The sequence below is a fragment of the Ostrinia furnacalis genome, unplaced genomic scaffold, assembly GCF_004193835.3.
Source record: "Ostrinia furnacalis isolate ACB-3 unplaced genomic scaffold, ASM419383v2 OfSCF7452, whole genome shotgun sequence".
Lineage (NCBI taxonomy): Eukaryota > Metazoa > Arthropoda > Insecta > Lepidoptera > Crambidae > Ostrinia > Ostrinia furnacalis.
Window position 1 is genome coordinate 337,665 of NW_021137691.1, and position 24,161 is coordinate 361,825.

Below are 24,161 nucleotides of genomic sequence, written 5' to 3' on the forward strand. Positions count from 1 at the left end.
AGAGTGCTAGATGTTGTCCTGAACTGATATCATAAGTTTGTGATTGCTATAAGACTTTTAGGCCCGGTTTCTACCAGCGCTGCAGCAGAGCGATGCGGAGATGTGTTTACCCTTAACCAGGCTCTGGTATCCACAGAGACCACATCAATTTGAACCTTAATCAATTACTTCTGTTTACACCTGGTTAAGGGTTAATAACCAATCAGATCTCGTCATTTCCACTTCTTGTCTCCGCTCCGCACAGCTCCGCTTCGCGCTGTGCCGACGCTGTCAGATAATGTAGAATGAGTCCACCCGATACATTTCCTCTCTCTCTCATGAACAGTGATGCTTTGTTTAATATAATTGCAATTAATTTGTACTTACTTACTAGATTAATAATTACTTTGAGAATTTATTTTGTATTTACCAGTAGAGGCATCGAATACAACAAGTTTTGGTCCGACGCGTCCTGGCCGGTCATCTGCATTTTCTGTTGTATTCTGAAAGAAGTAAATAATAAGTAGGTTTCGATTTAACGAGAATTTTTAGACTCCAGCCGTGTAAAGTAACTCTTGATAGATTTACTTAGTTCCAAAATCGCTTACTCGGATTTTTAAAATCAACTTTAAATTACTTTGCTCTGTGAAGCGAGCGCGAAATTGAATCTGTCAGGATTTTTACTTCATCTAGCGGGACTGGTCTATTTCTAGCAAAACTTTTTAAAAGTTCTGGTCTAGTTTTATGTGGGACATATTGTCAAACTTAATTATCGTACCGCACTGTTAATTACTTCATTGAGGAGTTTGTGTATTTAATTTTTTACGGCCACGAAAAGGGCATACATACCTATATTTCTCTACCAATTCTACAGACACTTACTTCCACAACAATAGGTGCGTGTTTCTTTGCAGTCTTTGATTTGTGGTTGACAACCTTTGTGTCCAATATCTTGGGCAAATTTTCACGTATGTGGCTTATGTATTTACTTCTCCTAGAAAAAATAAACGGGAATATCATTGATAGCAAAATGCATTAACAAGGATACATAGACTTCGTAAAAGTATATTTTTCATCATCATCATCATCATCATCATAAACTCTTCGCTGTCGAAGCACGACCCTGTTATATAAGAGAGGCAAATGAAGGATTTGGCCTGGACTCAATACTCTAAAAAATGGGTTGGAGACGTCATCGAATATCAGAATATTCGTATAATGGTATCGCGTGGTCTTATAAATATTTAAATCGGAACGGCCACACGGCTAAAAGAAGATGGCGCAGACTAAGCTGCGTAATGATAACTCGTCTGGCCCGCATGGCAAGTACACTAAACTTCCATTTGTCTCTGGTAATTTTCCAGGAGGATCTTTCTCCTGCACATTTGATAATAGTTCAAATTCAAATAGTCTCACTGATAATGCCGATCGGTGTTGTCCTTCATGACCATATCGTTGCCGAAGATCCTGCGAACGGTGTCGTGGACTTCCCCTTTCTCTGCCGAGCTGCTGCATACCCCGAACATGGACCGGAGCACGTTCATCATTCCCGATGCTTTGGGGCTGGAATCAAATCAAATCACTAAAGCCCGGTCTGTGAGCACGTAGAATTTTGTCCAATGACCCCAAGCTACCCATCCTTATCGCTCGCGCGTAATTATATTGCTGTCGCGACTGTGCGACGGGCGCCCGCAGTGAGTGTGCGAGCGCGACAGCAACATAGTTACGCGCGAACGATAAGGATGGGTAGCTTGGGGTCATTGGACACAATTCTACGTGCTCGCAGACCAGATTATAGTGGCACTTATGAACAATCAATAAATACACCTTGGATATTCTACATTACGCCATCTTGTCCCAAAATAAGCAAAACATGTACGTGACTATTTCCACCTCTCGTTCCCACCGCTGCAACTCCTGTGTAGCCAGGATCTACAGCTTGACTTCCAATGAAAACCCAACCAGTGAAGGTCAAGTTTGTCAGGAGCAACTTCACGACGTAAAAAACTTACGCCCGTATTCACAAACATTACTATGAGGTTTCACAGTGCGCGTGGACGCACAGGATGACACACGAACCAATCACAGAGTCCTATTCAATGCTGTGCGTTCGATTTGCTGCTTCAAGGCAAAGATGAAACAAGAAGAAAGATTTTTACCTGTAAGCCCACTAAGGACGTTATATGAAAAACTTGATAGGTGTGTACACCAAAACACAAAAAGACGGAAAACAAATCTACAACATTATTAAATTATTTCACAAACTTTAAATTAAATAGAAAATAGCTGATCACATGTAAAAATGCCGCGAAATGTCATTCAAACGTGTCAGTCAAACGTCTTTTCATTTATTTGTCATTTATCAAAAGAGTCTTTACTATATTTTTCTAAAGAGTTTCTACATCTCATTAGAAGGTACACCTTTTACAAAAATCAACGTCCAATAGTGGTCCAATACCAAAATAATTTATGCAAAGATTACTAAATGTTCCAGGATTGTTTTTTACTCAATGTATATTTTCCAGAAAATCTCTCAAGACGCAGGACTTCATTAAAGTAAACATGGAAACTTTACTGTGCCTTTAACTTTACTTCGGGTTACTACAATACTTGTGAGCGAATCCTGAAAAATGTTGAGATTTGTCAGTCCCAAAATAAATTACCAAAGTCGGTGCCATAAATATATAACAATGGCTTCCACCAGTAAATATCCGACAGTTCATAAAGCGAAGAGAGATCGTCACCTTGCCCGCCCTTCGTTGGCACTTCATTACTTTAGGTATTACCAAAGTTATTTATCAGTATTTTGTAGGGTACCGTAATATTTAAGCTGAGGTCGTGACCATTAATCTTCATAGATTAAAGTAGGTAGGCTCCTTTCTTGAAGACAGTTTCTTTCTTTTTGACGACCTTATAAAGGTAGTAGAAAGGTTGCTACCTACTGGGCGATGTAGAAATCATTGGGGGAGGCCTATGTTCAACAATGGACGTCATGTGGCTGAAATGATGATGATGATGAGATTAATGTAAAGCACGGATTGATTAAGGTGTATAGGTCGCGTAACAAAAGTTGAGGCGAACACATACTTATTAACACTGATGTCAAACCAGTCAGAATAAGCAAGATACAAATCATTGCTTGTGATGATGGCCTCAAGTCTCGTTGCGCGACCTATACAGTAGATGACATAAAAAGGTTGGTGGGGGAAATATCTCGTAGAACTGTTAGCTTTTGGGGCAGAAACGTTCTCGAGTGGCGGAAAATGGAGTGAAGGCAAGCCTCTCCCCACTCGGCGGAACGAAGATCTGGTGAATTTCACGGAAACACCTGGCTACCAGCGCAAGAGTGGTCGTTTGAAATAGGTACGTGGGAATGCCTTTATCCAGCAGTAGACGGAATTCGGTTGAACCGAGCAGTTAGATGCCAACAGTTCTCAGAAACGCATCAAAACTAGCTCATTGTTAATTTCCTAGAAGTCCATCACCATTCGTAAATACAAACTAGTACTTCGAGGAAATCCCAACACTGTACGGAACCAAACAAATTCTGAGAGAGTACGTAACATCCAAACAACGATTTCTCACGAAAGCTCTAGCTAGACAAGGTCAAGGTAGAGGACTTGTTGTTGTTATGATTATGTGCAGTTTGTCTGCTACTAGCCTCTGCCCGTGGCTTCAGTCGCTTATTTCTGTACGTTACAAAGTTTTGATTATGTGCTTCGCGATTGTGTAGTCAAACTGTTCTGAAAAACTTTTTGATACTTACCTGTGAAAAGGATGCTTCTCTAAAATCATTGTTTTAGGGAATAGAGCTTTAAGCAGAGGTTAGCGATGTCTATGTATTAGAAGGTAACGGACATGATTATACCTATGTATTTTAAAAAACAATTACTTAAAACTTAGAAACAATCAAACTTTTCAATTCTTCCGTGCGTTATGACACAATTTAGGTGAAATTGTTCCTTTTCAACTTTTGTGTTTGTTGTGATTCGTAGAGCTGTTTCGCAGTAGGTAGGTACATCCAACTTCTGTCATCCGATTCGTCTTAATTAGTTTTCTAGATCCGTATTTTCCCATTCAGTATCCGAAGTAGTGTGAAACCTATCTGGAGTAAACATAATCCCTATTCTCTTTGTAACTATTCAAAACACGATCATAACAGGCTAGTAAAGCTAGGTTTCCTGTAAACAGTTTTATTGCGCAGCCGGCTGGAAGTTACGGCCGTTTGACACAGTTCCTGCGGAATCTATTTGTTTTGTTGTTCTTAGTTTTTATTGTAATGGTAACACTAAGGTCACACGATGGTAACACAAGGTAAGGTTGTTTAATATAGTCGCCATTATACAGGGTGGAAACGATAAGTGATCTCATTCGATTATTTCTAAACTATAGGTACAAGATTTATCGAAAAACTGGTTACTGAAAGTGCCTCCACAAGCTCTTGCAAACGGTACGGAAGCTGGAAACATTTAATTTTTGGATAGATCCAGTCTATTCTGTAACCTATAATTGAAACCGTTTGATAGAGCTCATGAAGTACTTTCAGGATCAGTAACTAGTTTTTTGATATCTTGTATAGTTTAGAAAAACTATACTCTCTTATCGTTTTCATCCTGGAGATACTCGTAGTTTTGTAGTAAAATTGCGTCTGTTACCAGCTGGTCTGCTTTTAAAAAAGGTACTATAAATAGTGGCGTAGTATTTACAAACAGTCCCATTAGACGGGTTGTAGTAGTTTAATATTAATTTATAAGGCAAAATCCTCACCGACAAACATAAAATTAAACTGATAAACTAATATAATTAAGTAGGTTAAAAAGTAGGTAACGAAACCTCTCAAGTTTGGAACCCAAAAATTAAGACAAGGAAAGTGCCTACAATTTTCTCATATATTATAATAGAGTATCAGCCTATAGAGTTAAGGAGCACCTACAAAAATGAAACTAATGAAATGAATGTTCCCAAAATGAAGTCTTATTAATAATTTTGGCACATTGTGACCTCAGCTTCATCATCATCATCATTATAACTGACCGATAAACCTTCCATCCGGTCCCAAATCAGTTCCAATTCATCCGGGACCGAACCCGGACCTTTTCGTCCCTTGAAATGAAGGACAACTGTTTACATTGGAAGGCGGAGCGATGAGCGATAGCGGAATTTTATTTTCTTTTTTATGCTAGACAGGGCAGGTATTTGACCGCAAACGCACCTGGTGTCAAATGAGATGCAGTCTAGGATGGTACATGTCTGCCCTGTAAGTGCCTATTCATTCTCACCTCTCGATCTTAGAATCATAGAGCCACAAGAGACTGTATAATTTCACTGCAAAATAGCACTTATTGTAAACTACATAAGATGCTTATCTTGATGAGCTATTGTCTGTTCTCTGTCCTAAACTAAGATGTAAATAAATAAATAAATATATATTTTTGTCAGTTAAATACTCGGTGGTTGGGAATTCCGGGAGAAGGTCGCTTCCACTGCGGCCTAGTATGAGTTTTCATCAAACGCGCTCACTAGTGAGCGCGTCAAAAAATTACATTAAATTTATGACGGATTGTACAGCACCCCTAGCGGAAAACATTCAAAAACTAAAATTTTCATAAAATTTTTTAATGTAATCTCACACCCAGCCCACTTATCATCTCTTTCAATCTTGTGAGATGCAGGCCAAGATAAGGGGATGCCCCTTAGGGACTAAAAAAATGGTTGTGGTGTCTGGTGATTGATAAATAATAAATTTTATATAATATTTCGTTGGGCAGTACATAATAGGTACTGCGCAAAATCGAAACAGATTAGGTACTTACAGAAAAATGTGAAATAAAAACGTGAGGCATTATACTTTGCATTTCGGTCGCTGATCGCTTACATTGAGTCAAGGGCCTTATTAAAGGGATTATAAATAAGCCGCTGGGCTGATAATTCGGATGCCATTACAGCAGGGTAGTCTTGTCGATGGTTTGTTTGTATGGGCATGCTGACAGTTCAAGTGTGTAGAGTCGGCCTCAAACTCTTTCTAAACTCATTCACAAACACACAAAAGTCATTTTATTTTTCCAAGAAGGCTTTTAAAAATCACTTTTACACGTCCCATTATTAACCCTACCACTACGTCGGGACAATAAATGGGCCAGTGCTGAGAAGAAGCAGCGCAAGAAACTCAGTCTGGGCACTTTGGGTCAGAGCAGAGTACCTACTTACAATTTTCAAACCTGTGATTATTATTAAAATCGATGTTGTAAGAGTTGTCATAAAAAAGATTGTAATTCTCTCTCTGTAAGACTCTACTTTTCTTGATTTTTTTTTATCACAAACGAGGAAGCTCTTGGCCTGTATCTCACCTGATGGTAAGTGACGATCAGGCCGAAGGTGGAAGCGAGCTTCACTCGGAATCCTCAACCACGGAGGAACTGGCTATCTTACCTCTAACTGCCGGAACACAATAATGCTGTTAACATTGTTGTTATGGCGACAGACTTAGGTAAGATGGTGGTAGCTAGCCAGGCGGACTTAGCCGAACCAAACCGAACAGAAAAATCTGCCCCCACTGGGAATCGAACCCGGGACTTCAGCGTCTGAAGCAGGTGGTCTTACCACTAGACCACAGAGGCGGTTAAATGATCAATTTCAATATTCTCTGGGGCAAAAAAGTTCTCGAATGGCGACCGCGGACCGAAGGCGTAGTGTGGGCAGGCCTCCCACTAGGTGGACCGACTATCTTTTGAAGATCGCGGGTAGTAGATAGCTGGATGCGGGTAGCGCAGGACCGGTCGTTGCGGAATAGGCTAGTTTCCTAAAAAAATTTTTTTAGTCCGTAATTTTTAATATCAAAAAATATTGGACACATATATTTTTATTTGTCAATCTAACAAATAATTACATAGTTATGGTGCGTTGAAGTTCCGCACGACGTCACAACGTGCGGCACTTTTATGCACGCATTGACGTCACGGGCCTCTTCTTATGAACTTTGGCGCGCTTTATCTATTTAAATTTTCATTAGTTTGAAAAAGTGAAAAATACGTGTAGAGTATTTTTTGATAAGTTAACTGACGGACTAATTAAAACTCTTGCTTTTTGACCCAGGAAACATTATTATTCCTTGGGGAGGCCTTTGTCCAGCAGTGGACGTCATTTGGCTGAAACGAACGAATCTGGGTAAGCCCTTCTAGGTGCAGTCAGCGTCAAATAGTTCGTTACATCCAAAGTGGCCATAAAGTTGATAAGCCATGTATTCATTAGGCAACATTTGTTGATAAACCGTTTATGACTAGTGTGAAACAAGTTTACCATAAACACAGGTTTCTGAAACTTGGCCGTCCACACTTGCTCTCCACTCATAGCGGGGAGCACGGCTACATGCATCATAAACAATGTTTCATCACCTATGTTTATGGACTGTTTATTTTAAACTGTTTACAAAGATGATGAAACATTATGAAACATTGTTTATGAACAGTTTATAAACAGTGTTTATCAACAAATGTTGCCTAATGAATACATGGCTTTGTAACAAAGCATGTTACGAACTTATTGACTACTTTAGGTGTCATGAACTATTTGACTGACTGTACGCTGCCTACTAAGCAGGTAAATTCAATTTAGAACCTTATTTAGGTAATTACTCTGCTTAATGTAATTTAAATTAGTAATCGATCTCATTATAATGCATTAGTTTCTAAGCTTGAACTAAATGAATATTGTATAAACCAATATACTCGCGTCTTCGCACGAAATTAACGTGTAAATGTTGTTAGGTAGAGCCGCGGTCTGAACAATAGCGATTAGTAGAAAATACCTACTTATTTATAATTTCCCTATACATACAGGGTGGCATATAGTGCCCTATACAGGCTTAGTTTCCCTTTATAATTCTGTAACCTATTATTGATATAATTTAAAAGAGCTCGTGGAATACTCACAGGATATTTTTGGTTATACACTCGGCATCAAATAAATCGCACCTCCCGCGACAAGCACTTATCAAACGTATGCATCCCCACTTCCCACCAACATTGGTACCATTTGAAAGCCTAGTTCTAAACTTCATTTCATTAAAGGAAAGGTTTTTACCCCAAAAATGTGTCTTTACAAGGATCCAGAGTCATTTCTTCAAAAAATAGGTAGATACGCTATAGCCATTTTTTATGACTATAAAACTGTTAAGTTGGGATTAATCGCTATCCATCTGTTAAAGAGGACACGTGAGATCTTTATTTGGTTTTATAACCATAAAAATTGGTCTAATTGATCCCAGAGGTGAGCCCAAAGTGAGGTCTATTTTCAAGTCACATTTATGGTATATGTTAATCATTTATTTAGAAATGAAATGTATGTTTCTTTAAGGATATTTATTGGGCTTTCAAATAACACCAATATTGTTAGGATTCCATGATTGTGTCAGAAGAAAATCTTTAAAGTTCGCGTCGCGGAAGGTGCGGTTTATTTGATGTTGAGTGTATTTAGTTTTTTTTACAAAATTTGACGAAAACCTGATATAACTTTTTTCCTCGCTTGTTTTTAACCAATTTTTTTATTTGATATCAATATCGAATATTTCTTTAGTCAAATAAAATAAATTTCAGATCCAAGTTATGATTGGATAACTGGTTACTAGCTGCCAAAGTTTAGTAAAAGTACAAACACGATAAAAAATCTACTTACAATTGGATTTAAAAAAAAAATAAAGATGATATGGATTGTTCTTTCCAATGATATATCACATTTATGAGATAATATGTGGTACCTCAGTGTACAGTGTATAGTTGTAATAAATATTATTATTATGCAATAGAGATGTAGGTTTAAAGTCAATAATCTTTGCATTATGATGACTGTTCTTTTCGTAAAGATAATAATCTAGCAAATATATAATGATAATATCGACACGAACACTTTTGTTTATGTCAATTAGTGATTCATTGTGATAAACAAACTGTATTAAGATACAGTTTGTTTATCGATAAGTCGAACGAACCATTGAGATGTATATAATGTATATAACATAGTAATTAAGAGGTTCTGACATAGTAAGGCAGTAGCTAGACGGGTTTACGTGTGGAGAAAATTAATTAAAAATTCCAAGGTAAGTTCCCTATTAATAGTTTGTTTACTTTTACTTATATGGAAGCAACAAGCAACTTCCCTTTGTTTTGCCGACTTAAGAAACGATAAAGTTTTCAATAATTGAATTGAAATACGAATTAATCGTTATGCCTGTTTCTCTAATGCTGATTTTTTATGATTTGTGTTTTTCTGGCATTATTTAAATATCTTTTTTTGTTTTTATTGTATTGCCAATCCATTACTTAATTTTTTTATTTATTATTATTATTTTCTACCGGTTGCTTATCCTTATTTACTAGCGTCTGCATGAGGCTTATTTGTGAATTTCGAGGAAAAGTATCCTGAATTCTAATAATATAGCCTAATTTTGAAGTAAAAGTGTCAAACTTTCGCGATTTAACTGATGGAATTTTGTTTACAGATGAAATTCGCACTATCCTTGGTTATCCTATCGGTGCTGGCCTTCAGCGAGGCTGGCCTGCTGAAGGACCCCTCCAACGCCAACTCCTCCAGAGCCAACCTCAACCACGGCTCCATCCAGCCTGGCGACCAGCTGCTTTACAGGTGAGCATGAGACTTTGTTTAGATCGATAAGTACTCTTTTGTCGACGGGTACTAAAACTCAAGAGTATCTTTATTAAGATGCTAAGAAAAAGTGTTTCTTAGCACCTCTAGTATATACTTTTAATCTCATAGCAGACTTATTAACTCGGAAAGGGATCGCATTTCGCTAAATTCACATTTCCTCTTCCCAGAACAATCTTTCGAAGAAATGGCATTGCCTGGACGGTCCAGACTCATGACTTCGTCTACCAAGGCAACGAGACCACCAGTATCAGTGCAGTGATATTCCAAGAGGTTGGCAACACCCAGCACGCGAACCCCAGGGTGATCGCTGGAGGCAGGGGCTTCAACCACGTCACGGTGCGCGTCCAGACTGCTAGGGGATGGGGATTCACCTTCCAGGTCGACATTTGGGGGCAATAGATACTAACCCTCTCTCTGATGTTTTGCTGTGCCCTTGCAAATTATAACGTGACATGCAATAAACGTGTTCAATTTGATATGATATTTAGCTTCAAATGGAAACTGATGATTGTGAATTTGATATGATATTTTAGCTGCAAATGGAAACTGAATTTGATGTTATTTTCTAAGCAATATTTTTTACAATAAACCAAACAATTACTGAAATTACTTTATTTTTCATTCTCCTGTTCTAATTCACTATTATGTTTAGCTCAGATATTAACGGTGGTTTTATATCAACAGTCTTTCTTGGTACTAACCAGGATCAGTGCAGTGGTAGCCCAAGAGGTGGCTACACCCAGTACGCGAACGCCAGGGTGATCGCTGGCGGCAGGGGCTACAACCACACCACGGTGCGCATCCAGTGGGCTTAGAGTAGGCGCACACCGTTGATTTTTAGTTGACCGATAGTTGTGCCCGATTTTAAATTGTATGAAGAATCGTCCAAATCGAATCGGTGTAGTGTGCGCACTCCCATACATGCCCATACTGATCAACTGCCCGACTAAACTATCGGCCGATGAAAAAACAACGGTGTGCGCCTACTCTTAGTGTGAGTTTACGTCAAACATCCCCACTAGTAAGCGACAGATCCTACTTTCCAAGTAGGATTTTTTAAAATAAAAGTATACAGAAAACCATTAAAGTATTTCTCAATAAATTCTGATACTTACAAAGAGATAAAAAATGAATCAGCAAGAAAGATAAGTATCTCTTTATCAACTAATTGATCTTAATTCATTTATCATACAGATAAAAACTAAAATGATGTTTGTATTGTGTAAAGTTGAACCACAGAATAAGTAATAGTATCAAGGGTTCGAAAATAAATCTTGTGAAAAAAAAATTTGGGGCAAAAAAGGAGAGTGCCCAGCAAATAAAAAAATAAATTCCTTCACCATTGATACTCGCTTGCAGTCAAACCCCGGCCTGAACGTTCCAAGAAATATTAATTATGTAAACAACCTACATAGAGAGTAGATAATTAAAAGGGGTATCATATGCCCCTCTAGCGTGAACATGCGGTGACGTCAGAGCGCTATTGTCTTGTTAATAGGTCTGTGTTCCGGCCAAGAGAGGGTTGTATGTATACTAGGATTCGTCCACGGATTTTCTTATTTAAATTATAGAGAACGCAAATATTTTTTTATCCACAACGACGGAAGCAACGAAAGCTCTTGGCCTGTATCTCACTTGATGGTAAGTGACGATCAGGCTGAAGGTGGAAGCGAGCTTCACCCGGAATCCTCAACCATGGAGGAACTGGCTATCTTACAGGACCGCTGGTATTAACCAGTAGTCCTGCAGACATTGTCCTGGTCAAACGTTAAAATATTCCTGGAACCTTAATTTGCAGGATCCAACTAATCGAAATTCTGCCAGGGTGCTTAGTTTCAAATACACGCACACAAATCAAAATCAGACCTGTGAGGAGACTTAGGAGAAGTTTAGTGACTCACACGAAATCATTGAGGAGGAATACTAGGTATATTAATTCCATGTTTAGTTCAATGCATGAAATTAACTCTGTGAAACGTTTTTCACTCCTATCAAGTTCGTTAAGTATTGATTTGGCCTTGAAGAAGGACATATTCATAACATAAGCTATATATAAGGGATAGGTACGTTTTATAGCAAGAATACTTGACTTTATGAAAAGAGGAATGTTCGCATTACTCGCATGGGTAATCAATCAATCTCCCTTCCATCACGGAACGAGTTACGAGACGCAGGTTGGCGTGTCATCCCTGTTTTCGACATTCTACCAGACGCAGACCCCACAAAGCGTTTTGCTAACTCTTTTATAATGCAAACAGCTTTAAAGGCATGCAAACAGGGATTGAAACTAACTAGCTGCCTGCTGATATGAAGTTAAGTACAGTGCCGGATTAAGCCAGCGCGGGGCCTGTAGCAAATTTCTATCAAGGGGCCCTTGGTTTGCTTTAGGTTCTCAAGTTTAGGGTATTAAATGAAACAAAACTGTTATCTACAAATGAACTTTACTTGATTTAATGTGGGCAAATTTAGAGATAACACTTTCAATATCAACTTCTTTAAGGAAATCATGCTCTACGAGTATATTCAACAAAATAAGATGATTAAGACGTTCTTGTCCCATCGTGTTCCTTAATTAATTTTTAATACGTTTTAATGTTGAAAAAGAACGTTTGCCACTGCAGTTGGTGATCATGAGAGACATGTAAATGCGCAAGGCAATTTCTAAGTTTGGAAAACACGATTCTAAAGAATTATTTATTTAAAGTTTATAAAATTGCTGCTCCAGAGGCTCCTGTTTCTTGCTGTCAATAAGAGTAGCCACATCTGTTTTAAGATCAAGTAAGTCAAGAAATCTGTTTTCAGAAGCTCTGCAAACTGCACTAATTCGCCACCTAGGCTGTTCTCCAAATCAATTAACATACTGACAGTAGTTTCACAGTTCATTTATGAAAACCTTTTATATTATGTTCGCAAAAATATAGAGCAATTCACGAAAAAGAGCGATTTGCATAACTTTAATACAAGAAACAAAAATAAACTTGCCGTTCCAAATTTCTAGGCCAGTAGAATTAGATTTTGAATCGGAAATAATTCCTACAAAAGATTTTATTGCTTTAATGGCTTCATTGGTTGCCCATTAAGACTCTACTAGGTTTTCGACTTCGACGGAGTTGTGCTTAAGTGGTGGGGGCCTCCGAAAGGGGCGTTTTTTCGGTTTTCCGGTTATACCGCGTAAAGGACTTACCGTATCGAAAAGTGGTCTTCAGGACGGTTAAAGGGCACTTAATTCTGCATTGAATAAGACCAAATTCATATGTTTTGGACAAACCGTTCTCGTGCTTATCTTCGACAAAGTAGAAAATGTACGTATAATTAATAACCCTCTCTATGTCCAATAGCTCGTCACCCGCAGGCTCCCAAGCCTTGTAAAGGGCCGCCTTAACCAGCTTATCCCTGTCAAGGCTCGCGAGTTGGATTCGCTTATCCTTGTTCGTCCCAGCCGATCCTTAACTGCGGTTGCTGCACCTCTTCCTTGCACTCTCCTGAACGACTCTGTGTTATCTACTATGGCTGCCCCTCTTCCTTGTACCCTCCTGTACGACTGTATTACTTAGCCGTATGCCTGGTCCAAGGTTCGACGCCAAAAATCAACAACAACAAGTTCATATTAATGAAAACCGAAAAAACGCCCCTTTCTGGAGCCCGCACAACTCCGTCGAAGTCGAAAACCTAGAAGAGTCTTTATGGGCAACCAATGAAGCCATTAAAGCAATAAAATCTTTTGTAGGAATTATTTCCGATTTAATTCATTTTTGTGTTTAATTCTACTGGCCTATTCAGACTGCATAAGATTGGTAATTCATTTATGGGAAAATGTATTAAATTCTTTAATAAATTACCACAAACTGTTGTAGAACTACCCATTGACCATTCATAAATTCAAAGCACATATTAAAAGTAGGTACTTTAATGAAAAAGGGCTACTATAAAGTCGATGATTATTTAAAAGATAAAAATGTTTGGGATGCGTTACTGCCTAGCTCGCATAAATATTTATAGTTAACTTTGTACATTTTAAAGCCTGTACCTTTGAAAAAGAGGCAGACAATAGTGACTGAGTTTCTTGCGCTGCTTCTTCTCAGCACTGGCCCATTTATTGTCCTGAAGCAGTGGTAGGGTTAATACTGGGACGTGTAAAAGTGCTTTTTTTAAGCCTATTTACAGAAATAAATGAGTTTTATCGATTATAATTAAACATTAGAACATTCACGGTAAAAAGTTTGTAAAATACCTACCTACTTATTTTTATGATTTAACGTGATGAAATAGAGTTTTAGATTTTCAAGTGAAAGTAAAGCATAGCCTAAGCACTTCGCGTTTAAGGCATGCAAGATATTTTACGCTCCTATCTAAATTAATCTTTTTTTTATATCGGTCAGACAGGCGTTGGAGCGCGGGCGCGGGGCCCCCAAATTCGCGGGGCCCGTAGCATTTGCTACTCTTGCTACGTGGCCAATCCGGCACTGGTTAAGTAGGCACTATGATTTGGGCGATTTCAAGACAAGAGTGAATGGGATTTTGACATAATTACTTTTGGATTTACATGTAAGTTTACTATCAGGACGCGTCATGACAATGTTGCAAATATAATGGAAAGTATTAAATCTGAAATCGCTTCGCTTTGGAGAATTTGTATGCAGTTACTTCGTATGAAGCAATTTCGAAATCATGAACGTCAGGTTCTCTGGGACGAACGAATTAAAATCTCCTTAGACAAAGTCGCGGGGAGACGCTAGTTTCAAGAGCTTTGTATCTTCACTATCACTATCCTACTAATATTATAAAGGCGAAAGTTTGGATGTCATGATGTCTGGATGTTTGTTACTCTTTCACGTAAAAAACTACTGAACGGATTTTGTTGAAACTTTACAGTGTCATTGTTTATAACCCAGAACAACATACAGGGTGGAAACCTCAGATCATAGAAGGGAATAGATGTGAAACGGGGGCGTGGCGCGTGTCTCCGCGATATGCCCAGAAACGAACATCGGCCGCGACGCGACGCCAGGTTAGTCGCGATTCAGTCGTACTGAGGAAATGTTCTCCGATATTGTTGGATAATGCGTCGTAACGTGCAATAACATAAGTGAAACGAAGAACTACAGGAACAATGAAGTCATTTACCACATGTAAGTATTGCAAATCCATTGGTATTTTGCTTATAAATAAAAAAAACTAAACATTTTTACGAACGAATTCAGTGCCGTGACATTTACTGCGATATCGAAATTAGTGGTGATAAAAATTCAAACACGTTGTACATTGACGATTTAGTTAGCAACCACTTTATGTCATGCGTAACTACTGCGCAATGTATTTTATTTCTTCCGATATCCACTGACGCGTGAAAATACACAGTACGGCCGCATGTGCCGGTCGTAACATAGTGCAGGGCTCGTGTTCTAATACGGTTTCCTATTATCGATAAATAGAAGTAAATTATTATTTTCTATTTTCTAATTTTGAATGAAAAAATCATGAGTTGCTTGCGATTTTTAAGTTTTTACAAAAACAATAACAATAGTAGAAGGGATTAGTAACTGTCAACTATGTAATTACTATAAGAGCTAGTTGAAAGCCTAATATAGGCATTATTTTTGATAAACATAGGCGGTACGAATTTCGCCATAATTAAAAAGTTAATGCGCGATAGTAGTTAATAATAATTACAGTGATCCTGTTATTATTATTAAAGTAAATAATAATATATTACCAATATTGTAAATACTGGTAAAAATCGCAAGTACCTACTTAACCCATGACTTTTCATACAAACTTTGTCAGTCTATAACTTCTATACTCCATCGATAACGACATTGAGCTTTGGTTGGAGTAAATTAATGTAAGGTAACTTCATTTAGTCCCAATAATTGATTCTGAGTTTTTCTTCCATACAAAATGGAACTGACTCCTTTATGCAAAAATCGTTAAAGAACATAAACATAACGTATAATAATAAAAAGGTTTTCATACAAGCATTTTTTAAACCAATTTCGAGCCTTGCCCCCAGGATTTAAAGTATCGATATCTTATCGACTCCATTTTATCTTTCTTCTCTCTAATTGCTTTTTTCAAAGTGTGCGTCACGTCACGCGGCCATTGATTGGCCATAAGGCACGCCTTCTGGCCAATCACAGCACTTTTAAGCCGGTTGCACATGTTGTCGTAGACTCTCAGTCGCTTTGTTTTTACACAGTTGAATGTGTGTGTGGGAGCTGTGGTGGGGGAAATGTGGGGACACTGGTTCTCGTTGTAGTTACGCGCGACTTCATATCTATTCTCTTTCTATGATCTGAGGTGGAAACGTTAAGTGATCTCACTCGATTATTTCTAAACTATTCAAGATATTGAAAAACTCGTTACTGATCCTGAAAGTGCTTCATGAGCTCTTTTAAACGGTACCAATTATAGGTTACAGAATAAATTGGATCTATCTGAAAATTCAATGTTTCCAGCTTCCATACTAAATGTATGCCAGACACAATATTAGAAGTGTATTTTTTTTCATTGAATAATAAACTCTTAAAATAAACTCGTTAATTGTATTCTTATTTAAAATTATTCATGGAAAACATTGGTTTTAGGCTGTACTTGCTATAATATTGTCAAGAGATGAGTGTCATCATGACTGTGGTAGTACTAAATGTATGGAAGAAGGAAACATTGAATTTTTTGATAGATCCAGTTTATTCTGTAACCTAATATTGATACCATTGGATAGAGCTTGTGAAGCACTTTTAGAATCAGTAATCAGTTTTACGATATCATGTGTAGTTTTTAAAATAATGTGACTTTACCAAATGTATGGAAGCTGGAAACATTGAATTTTCGGATAGATCCAGTTTATTCTGTAACATATTATTAATACCGTTTGATAGAGCTCATGAAGCACTTTCAGGATCAGTAACTAGTTTTTTGATATCTTGTATAGTTTAGAAATAATCGAGTGAGATCACTTATCGTTTCCACCCTGTATAGGTAGGCAATAATTTATGACGATCTGTGACAAAATAAATATCACGCAGGTGAAGCCGCGGGCAAAAGCTAGTATAGTATAAAACGAAGTCGCTTTCCGCTGTCTGCCCCTATGTATGCTTAGACCTTTAAAACTACGCAATTGATTTTGATGCGGTTTTTTAATAGATAGAGGAAGTTTTATATGTATGTATGTGCGAAGCCGGGGCGGGTCACTAGTATAATACTTACCTAATTTATTTAGGAAAACCAGAGTTTTAGACCAGAGTGTGTAATAATGATATAGGTAAGATAGGCAACAAGCAAACCACTTATAGGTTCACACAGGTAAAAAACAATTTAAACAATTAGTGACTTAACTAGAGGTCTCCAGCGGCTGTCAACATAAATATCGTACCTCTTTCATCTCTGCCACTTGTTATAAATGACTCCGTTGGGAATCAAGGATAGTATTTTTAAATCCTCATAATACTTTTTCTTAGGGAATTCAGTCCTCAGATTTCTTGATAAGTAGATTTTGTTTTTGATTTGATAGTTCACTTTAGTAGGTAACAGAATAAAGGTTTTTTACTCGTGTGGTGATAAGTCTGTAACATTTTAAATAGTAATTTTCAAGATTCTGACTACTACTAAAAATAAATACTTTTTTTTATCCACAACGAGGAAGCTCTTGGCCTGTATCTCACCTATGGTAAGTGATGATCAGGCCGAAGGTGGAAGCGAGCTTCACCCGGAATCCTCAACCACGGAGGAACTGGCTAACCCTACCACCAACCAAACCTAACAGAAAAATCTGCCCCCACTGGGAATCGAACCCGGGACCTCTGCGTCTGAAGCAGGTGATCTTACCACTAGACCACAGAGGCGGTTACCACAATTAAGACAGACAGACAATCCGATTTGTTCTAGTCTTATTTCCATTGAGAAATAATAACGAAGCAAAGGCTTGAGAGTTATTTTCTTGTTTGTGAGAACTGAGACGGTAAATAGGGTTGTTATATTAGTATTTATTTCTCACTCACTTAGCAAATTGAACCTAGAATGACTTTGGAAAGGTAAAATATCAATGGATTTATAAAAATAGGGATAAACTGCGCCTGAGACCTCCCAAATTCAGTTTTTTTTTTTATAAAATTACCTGATACTTATTTTATTATCTTACTCTGCTATTCGGAATAAATAAAAATAATTAAAATTGATGCATTGGCTATGTTATTTGATGGCCAGGTCACTGTAAATAACCTATAATTATAATAATGCAGACCAATACAAGGAAACATGAAAAATTAGAAAGCAAAAGTTTAGGAAAGTACCTAGTTGATAGATATGCCCCTATTCACAAACATTACTATGAGGTCTCACAGTGCCCGTGGACGCACAGGGTGACACACGAACCAATCACAGAGCTCGATTTGCTGCTACACTTAAGCAAGCATCGTTTGTGAATACGGGCGAGAGTATATCTTATGTTTTACTTTATGTTTCATGAACTCTTTTACATAACTAAGTATGAATTTAAATAACAGTTGAAGATCAAGCCCTAAATAGCTCAACAAGGGCGAACCAGTTTCTGTAAATGTTCCTTCACAAAACAAATAAATCCAGCAAAAATAAACAATAGGGCATGAAACACGTAGCCAGAATCGATCGGGATTGATTACAAATACTGAATCGACTCCATACATTTACGATCTTATATTTAGATCGAGACTGTATTACGTGAAGTGAAAGAGATTTGACGATAAACGTTTTGATGTACGTTCACCCACAAGGTGGACCGTCGACCTCATAAAGGTACGGGACTATTCCCACCTCTTGTTCCCACCGCTGCAACATCTGTGTAGCCAGGAGCTTGCTCTACAGCTTGACCGCCATAAAAACACAACCAATGAAGGTCAAGTTTGAAGTTTGTCCCGGGGGTAAGTTTAACTGTCATTGGACCTGCAACGAAATTAATCAGAAGAAGTTCGAAGTTAAGGTTCGAATTCCCTCCATCGCAAAGTGGATGACAGGTGACAAACAAAGGTAGCAAGTCTCATAAACGGGACTATTCCCACCTCTCGTTCCCACCACTGCAACTCCTGTGTAGCCAGGATCTACAGCTTGACCGCCACAAAAACCCAACCAATGAAGGTCAAGTTAGTCCCGGGGGAAAGTTAAACTGACATTGGACCCGCAACAAAATTAATCAGAAGAACATAGGAGAAGTTCGAAGTTAAGGTTCGACTTCCCTCCATTGCAAAGCGGGTGACAGGTGACAAACAAAGGTAGCAAGTCTCATAAAGGTAGCAGGAAGGCACTGGATGCAGGCCGCTACCGCGGGCGATGTGGAAATCATTGGACGTCCTGTGGCTGAAATGATGATGACGATGAAACGTTTCAAAGAAGTTAGTGTGTAAAGCAACAAAAAATATATCTATCTCAGTTTTCATGCCTGTGAACTCGGTTACTTCTTAGTTTTAAGGCATCATGGTTGGTGCTACCTTAAACAGAAGTTGGCGAAACTCATAAGTATATGAGCCAGGGGGATGGGAGCTTAAACAATGTCACTTTTTAATTTGGGTGTCCCGTCCCACATAAGAAACCAACCTAGAACCACTTAGTAGAGGGAATGTAGCTCTTATGATATCTAAAATGAAAAATGTAGAAATCTTAGTGCGCTGAATTAATTATAGAAGAAGAGGTCGAAAGTAAGTAGGTAAGTATATGTGGGATTGTGAGATTGTTCTATTGAAAATAATGGTTATTCATAGTTCTTCATTTTATTAATATCGTCTTACAAAATCGTACCTCCATCTTTCTCAGACAGCTAACGTCATCTAACAACCAAATCTGACATCTCACCATAAAGAACATAATTAAAAATAAAAACTAAAGCAAACTCCTTATTCCCACACGGCCTTCCTGATTATTCATCTGTCCCAGATGAAATACCTTCGTCTTCGGTAGCGATCCACGTCTTCATAATATCAGGGCCTTCTGTATTTCCAATTCTCAAATCACCTTTCTCATATGATCTAGCTTTATTTCTTTTCTTGTTGTAAGTTCTAACACTTCCATCTTGGATTGTCTCTACAAATTCTCTTGCCTTTTCTCTTAACTCTCGTCTTGTCTCGTTCATTCTTTCTACGTTTTCCTCTTTTATCATCTTAACAAGTTCATCATCTCCTTTATCATTCGGGTCAAACAGTCCTTCCTGGTTATGATTCTCTCTTATAATTCCGTCATGCATCTTCTTCGGTACTACAAATAATCCATCTTCATTTCTCTCTTTGGGCAACATGTCATTCTGATAGGATTCTTTCAGCATCTGAACATGTTCGTCTTTATCTTGTGCTTTCTTCAGTCGTGCAGTCGTCTCGGTAAGTACTAAACAGCTTAGGACGTCATCGTGTTTCATTCCAGGTCGGTGTTCAATCTGACAGTCGTTACTCGTCTTTATTTCATCTGTAGGCTTGCAGTCTTCCAACATTGTCTGAATTTCATTCGTGTGTTTAGAGTCGTCTTTGTCGTATACTACAACTTGATCATCTTTATCCACTACTTCAATCTTAATCTTCTCTAACGGTACATCATCTTTTCTTACCTTCAGAATATTCAACGTCTTCTTCGATTCATTATTGGGACAATCATCACGCTTGTGTCCAAAGTCATTGCACCTAAAGCATTTAATTCCCTTTTCGCATGCAGAGGATTGATGATCGAAAGCTCCGCAGTTATAACACCTTTTCTTAGGATGCTCATCATTGTCTGATCTTCGATTACCATCACTTCCTTGGTAATTTGACGTCGTAGGTGTCGGTTTCGCTAACTTCTTCATAAACTCGCTGTATATCTCTAGTTTCTTCCTGAACTCCTTAATATCCGCGGCACCATAAAGTATAACTTTATTCGTCTCAACGTCACTTATTCCGTCTATAACGTACTCCATCAGGGCAGCATCTTCAACTTTCCCATGCAAAGCTATCTCTTTCATCGTCAAAAAGTACTGTTGGTAAGTTTCATCACTCTTCATCTTCCGTTCAACTAGTCTCTTGTGGATCGTCGCGCTATTCAGTTTGGGTGCGAATTCTTCCTTGAGCGCTTCCTTCAAATTAGTATAGTCTTTAACTCTTCCAATAGACCTCAAAAATAGCTTGGCAGTTCCTCCCAGCAGTCTCTTCGCATAAACTAACTTCTCCACATTAGTCCACTTCATCAAATCAGCAACGTCTTCAAATTCTTCTATAAATTCCGTTACAGGATAGGTATCATCGCCAGTAAAAACATTCATTGACTTCTCCAAGTCTCGGAACGATATCTGAACCCCAACATCTTGACATTCTTGGTATTCTTCATCTTCGCTCGGCTCCTGACTTTTCTTCTTCAGCGGCATCTTCGGTAAAATATCTTTCGTCTTAATCGTCTTCGTCGTAAGTCGTCGTCGTCATCACCGTCGTAACAAGTTACATCTTCATCATCTTTCGTCGTATTTTACGTCTTGAATCTTCGTCTTTCGTCGTCTTGAACCATTAGTTTCCAATGATGAGCATGATCCCCATGATCCCTGCTTAATCCCCTCTATCCCGGACGAGCCCCCAAAAAAGTTGTGGGATTGTGAGATTGTTCTATTGAAAATAATGGTTATTCATAGTTCTTCATTTTATTAATATCGTCTTACAAAATCGTACCTCCATCTTTCTCAGACAGCTAACGTCATCTAACAACCAAATCTGACATCTCACCATAAAGAACATAATTAAAAATAAAAACTAAAGCAAACTCCTTATTCCCACATATATTTTTATTAATTTTCTGAGGGAACGTCATCCTGTGTGCTTATTTGAGTAGTTTTGCGCCCGTATTCACAAACATTACTATGAGGTCTCACAGTGCGCGTGGACGCACAGGGTCACACATTAACCAATCACAGAGCTGTATTATGTTCCAGAGTTGCGAGCTTAGTTGTAACAATCCCCACGATAAAAGTTGATCGAATACGTAATAAGTACTCAGTTTACGAGTACGTTCAGAACGTAAGTGAATCGATTTGGAATGTTACGATGCGGAAAGCGATTAAGTGCTATGTAATACGTGCGCGCGACATGGCAATACTGTGTTTGGTTTGTGTAGTTGAAGGAGTTTTCAGTTCTTGTGGCTGCTTTTTTATGCCGTTTCATAAACATTTTCAGAAGGCGTTAGGGTTTTTAGATATCTAGTGGCCATGCAAAGGAAGACGTAATGTACGATAGGCAGGAATTCCACTAGGAGGACAAATAACATAGTACCTAAAGTCGTAAAAGTAATGTTTAAAAGGGGCTTTTACATGTCCCAGTATTACTTAAACCCTGCCACTGCGTCGGGGCAGCCTGGATCTGTCAATAGGCCGTATAGGCCGCGGCCTAGGGGCGGCAGCGTCCTAGGGGCGGCAGATTTCAGATGACGCTTACTCGATTTCAGAAGATAAAAGTTAAATAAAGATCCAACCCCACCCTAGCCTACGGGTGGCAAAACTGTAAATCCGCCACTGCGTCGGGGCAGTAAATGGATCAGTGGTAAGAAGAAGCAGTGTAAGAAACTCAGTTACTACTGTCAGCCATGCCATTGTGGGAAGCGCCTGGATGTGGGCAGCGTAGAACTGGTCCTTGGGGAAATCCTTGGAGGAGGCCTAAAGGCCTCCTGGATAAATAAAATGGATCGCAGTGAGTTGTGTCGGTCAAGTGGGGAGGTGGATTTAAAAGTGGGCAAAAGGGCTTAAAGGGCTTGTGAGTTCCCTGATGGTAGTCTCAATAACGTTCATCAATATGCGGAGAAGTTTAGAAAATCGATTTAAGTTTTATTCTTTATACCTTTTCTTTATTTTTTGTTTACTCCCCCGTTTTCTCCAGTCCCGGGTTTTATACAGATATTCGATTTCATGCGTGGCATTTAATTAAAGTGTTCATTCTTAGCCTAGGCGCAGACCATTGATTTTTCGTCGGCCGATAGTTTAGTCGGGCAGTTGATCAGTATGGTGGGCATGTAATGGAAGTGCGCACACTACGCCGATTCGATTTGGCCGATTCTTCATACAATTTAAAATCGGGCACAACTATCGGCCAACTAATAATCGGTGGTCTGCGCCTAGTCTTACTTGAAATAGGCCAACTGTCATTTGAAATGCAGGCTGTGTTCGACAGCTCTATAAATTTTAGTTGCAAAACCGCACTTAAAACCACTACAGAAGGGTCACAGTTTAGCTCAATGTGCCGTCGGTGGTACATAAAAGATTAACATTCCACAGCTGTCGTAATTCGCATTCAATTTAGAACAAAAGGTTCTCGTTCTGAGATATGATTAATATTAAAGCGCGGACATGCCCCGATATTCATGGCACTTCGCCTCGCCTCCATTTTAGAATAGGGCATACATTATGCCCCCTTAATGTAGTTAGTGGAGGTTTGTGGGAATTTCTTGTCTACGTTAGAAATACTAAGATACCTTACAAATTGTCTTTTAAAAGTATAATGCTTAATCATCCTAAATAACATGATTTTATAAAATTGGTCTTTGCCCACGGCTCTACATGGAGTTTTTTCCTAATTTCATAGATATTTTTTTAAAGCGCCTTAATGAAAATGGGCTACTATAAAGTTGATGATTATACAAGTAATGTATAAAAGATAAAAATGTTTGGAATGTTTATCTACCTAGCTCGCATCGATGCTTATGACTATAATTTGTATATTTTAAAGACTGTAAACCCTTGAAAAGGAGGCTGACAATAGTGACTGAGTTTCTTGCGCTGCTTCTTCTCAGCACTGGCCCATTTATTGTCCCGAAGCAGTGGTAGGGTTAATATTGGGACGTGTAAAAGTGCTTTATAAAAAGCCTATTTGCAAAAATAAATGAATTTTATGAATTTTAATTTAAAGATTATTAGTAGGTATAATTTGTTATTACACAAATTACCAATAGTCCCGTTAGCCCCTCGTACTAAGCTTGTGTCACGAGTGAGCTCACCACAATAGTCGAAGTAAAGTAGATCAACATATTTTTTTGGAAATGAAAGAAGCATAAGTTACCTCTCTTTATTATTACTTGTCTACTAATAAAATTGAATATCAGACCTGAGGGCTTAGTGTGAGTTTACATGAAACGTACGAAAATTTTATTTCTTGAAAGTTTCCGCTGTATTATCTGTCATACATTTAATATATTTTTTTTACCCGTTCTGCCCTCTTTCCTTTCGGTAATTAGCTGAAACAAATAGTCAAAAGTTTCATTGTTTTTTTTTATACTGTACGTGTCTATTTAGTTAAATAATGTTTTTCCATCACAAGTAGATAATAATAAATAATAATAAATAAATAAATATCCTTGGACATTTTACACTACGCCGCTAGCCCCAAACTAAGCAAAGCTTGTACTATGAGTAGTAGACAACGGATATAAACATACTTAAATACTTTTTTTTTTTGTAAATACATACATATTATACATAGAAAACACCCAGTCCAATACAAACAAATAAATAAGATAACTAGGTAATGTTCATTTGTAAGACTAGTTCGATAATGGTCTAATAA

General features: G+C 38.1%; 2 protein-coding genes across 2 annotated transcripts in view; one reads left to right on the plus strand and one right to left on the minus strand.

The window, feature by feature from the left end:
- The window catches only part of LOC114364593 (E3 ubiquitin-protein ligase RNF123), a 33,253-nt gene extending 30,979 nt beyond the window's left edge, over window positions 1–2,274 (minus strand). The window contains exons 1-4 of the mRNA XM_028320798.1: window positions 2,139–2,274; window positions 1,396–1,542; window positions 856–973; window positions 410–482 (exon numbers count right to left, since the gene is read on the minus strand). Coding sequence (XP_028176599.1) covers window positions 410–482; window positions 856–973; window positions 1,396–1,526 — 322 coding nt within the window. The 5' untranslated portion in view covers window positions 1,527–1,542; window positions 2,139–2,274. The remainder of the gene's footprint in view (window positions 1–409; window positions 483–855; window positions 974–1,395; window positions 1,543–2,138) is intronic.
- Window positions 2,275–8,959: 6,685 nt separating this feature from the next.
- LOC114364589 (uncharacterized) lies at window positions 8,960–10,248 on the plus strand. The gene is made up of 3 exons (XM_028320791.1): window positions 8,960–9,070; window positions 9,473–9,615; window positions 9,807–10,248. The coding sequence occupies exons 2-3, from the start codon at window positions 9,473–9,475 to the stop codon at window positions 10,036–10,038; spliced, it is 375 nt and encodes a 124-aa protein (XP_028176592.1). The 5' UTR covers window positions 8,960–9,070; the 3' UTR covers window positions 10,039–10,248.
- The last annotated feature ends 13,913 nt before the right edge of the window (window positions 10,249–24,161 follow it).

Excerpts from the sequence above, each read along its gene's own strand:
- LOC114364589 (XM_028320791.1), top strand. The coding sequence starts at position 9,473 with ATGAAATTCGCACTATCCTTGGTTATCCTATCGGTGCTGGCCTTCAGC. Across the intron at positions 9,616-9,806 it reads GGCGACCAGCTGCTTTACAG|AACAATCTTTCGAAGAAATG; the intron begins GTGAGCATGAGA and ends TCCTCTTCCCAG.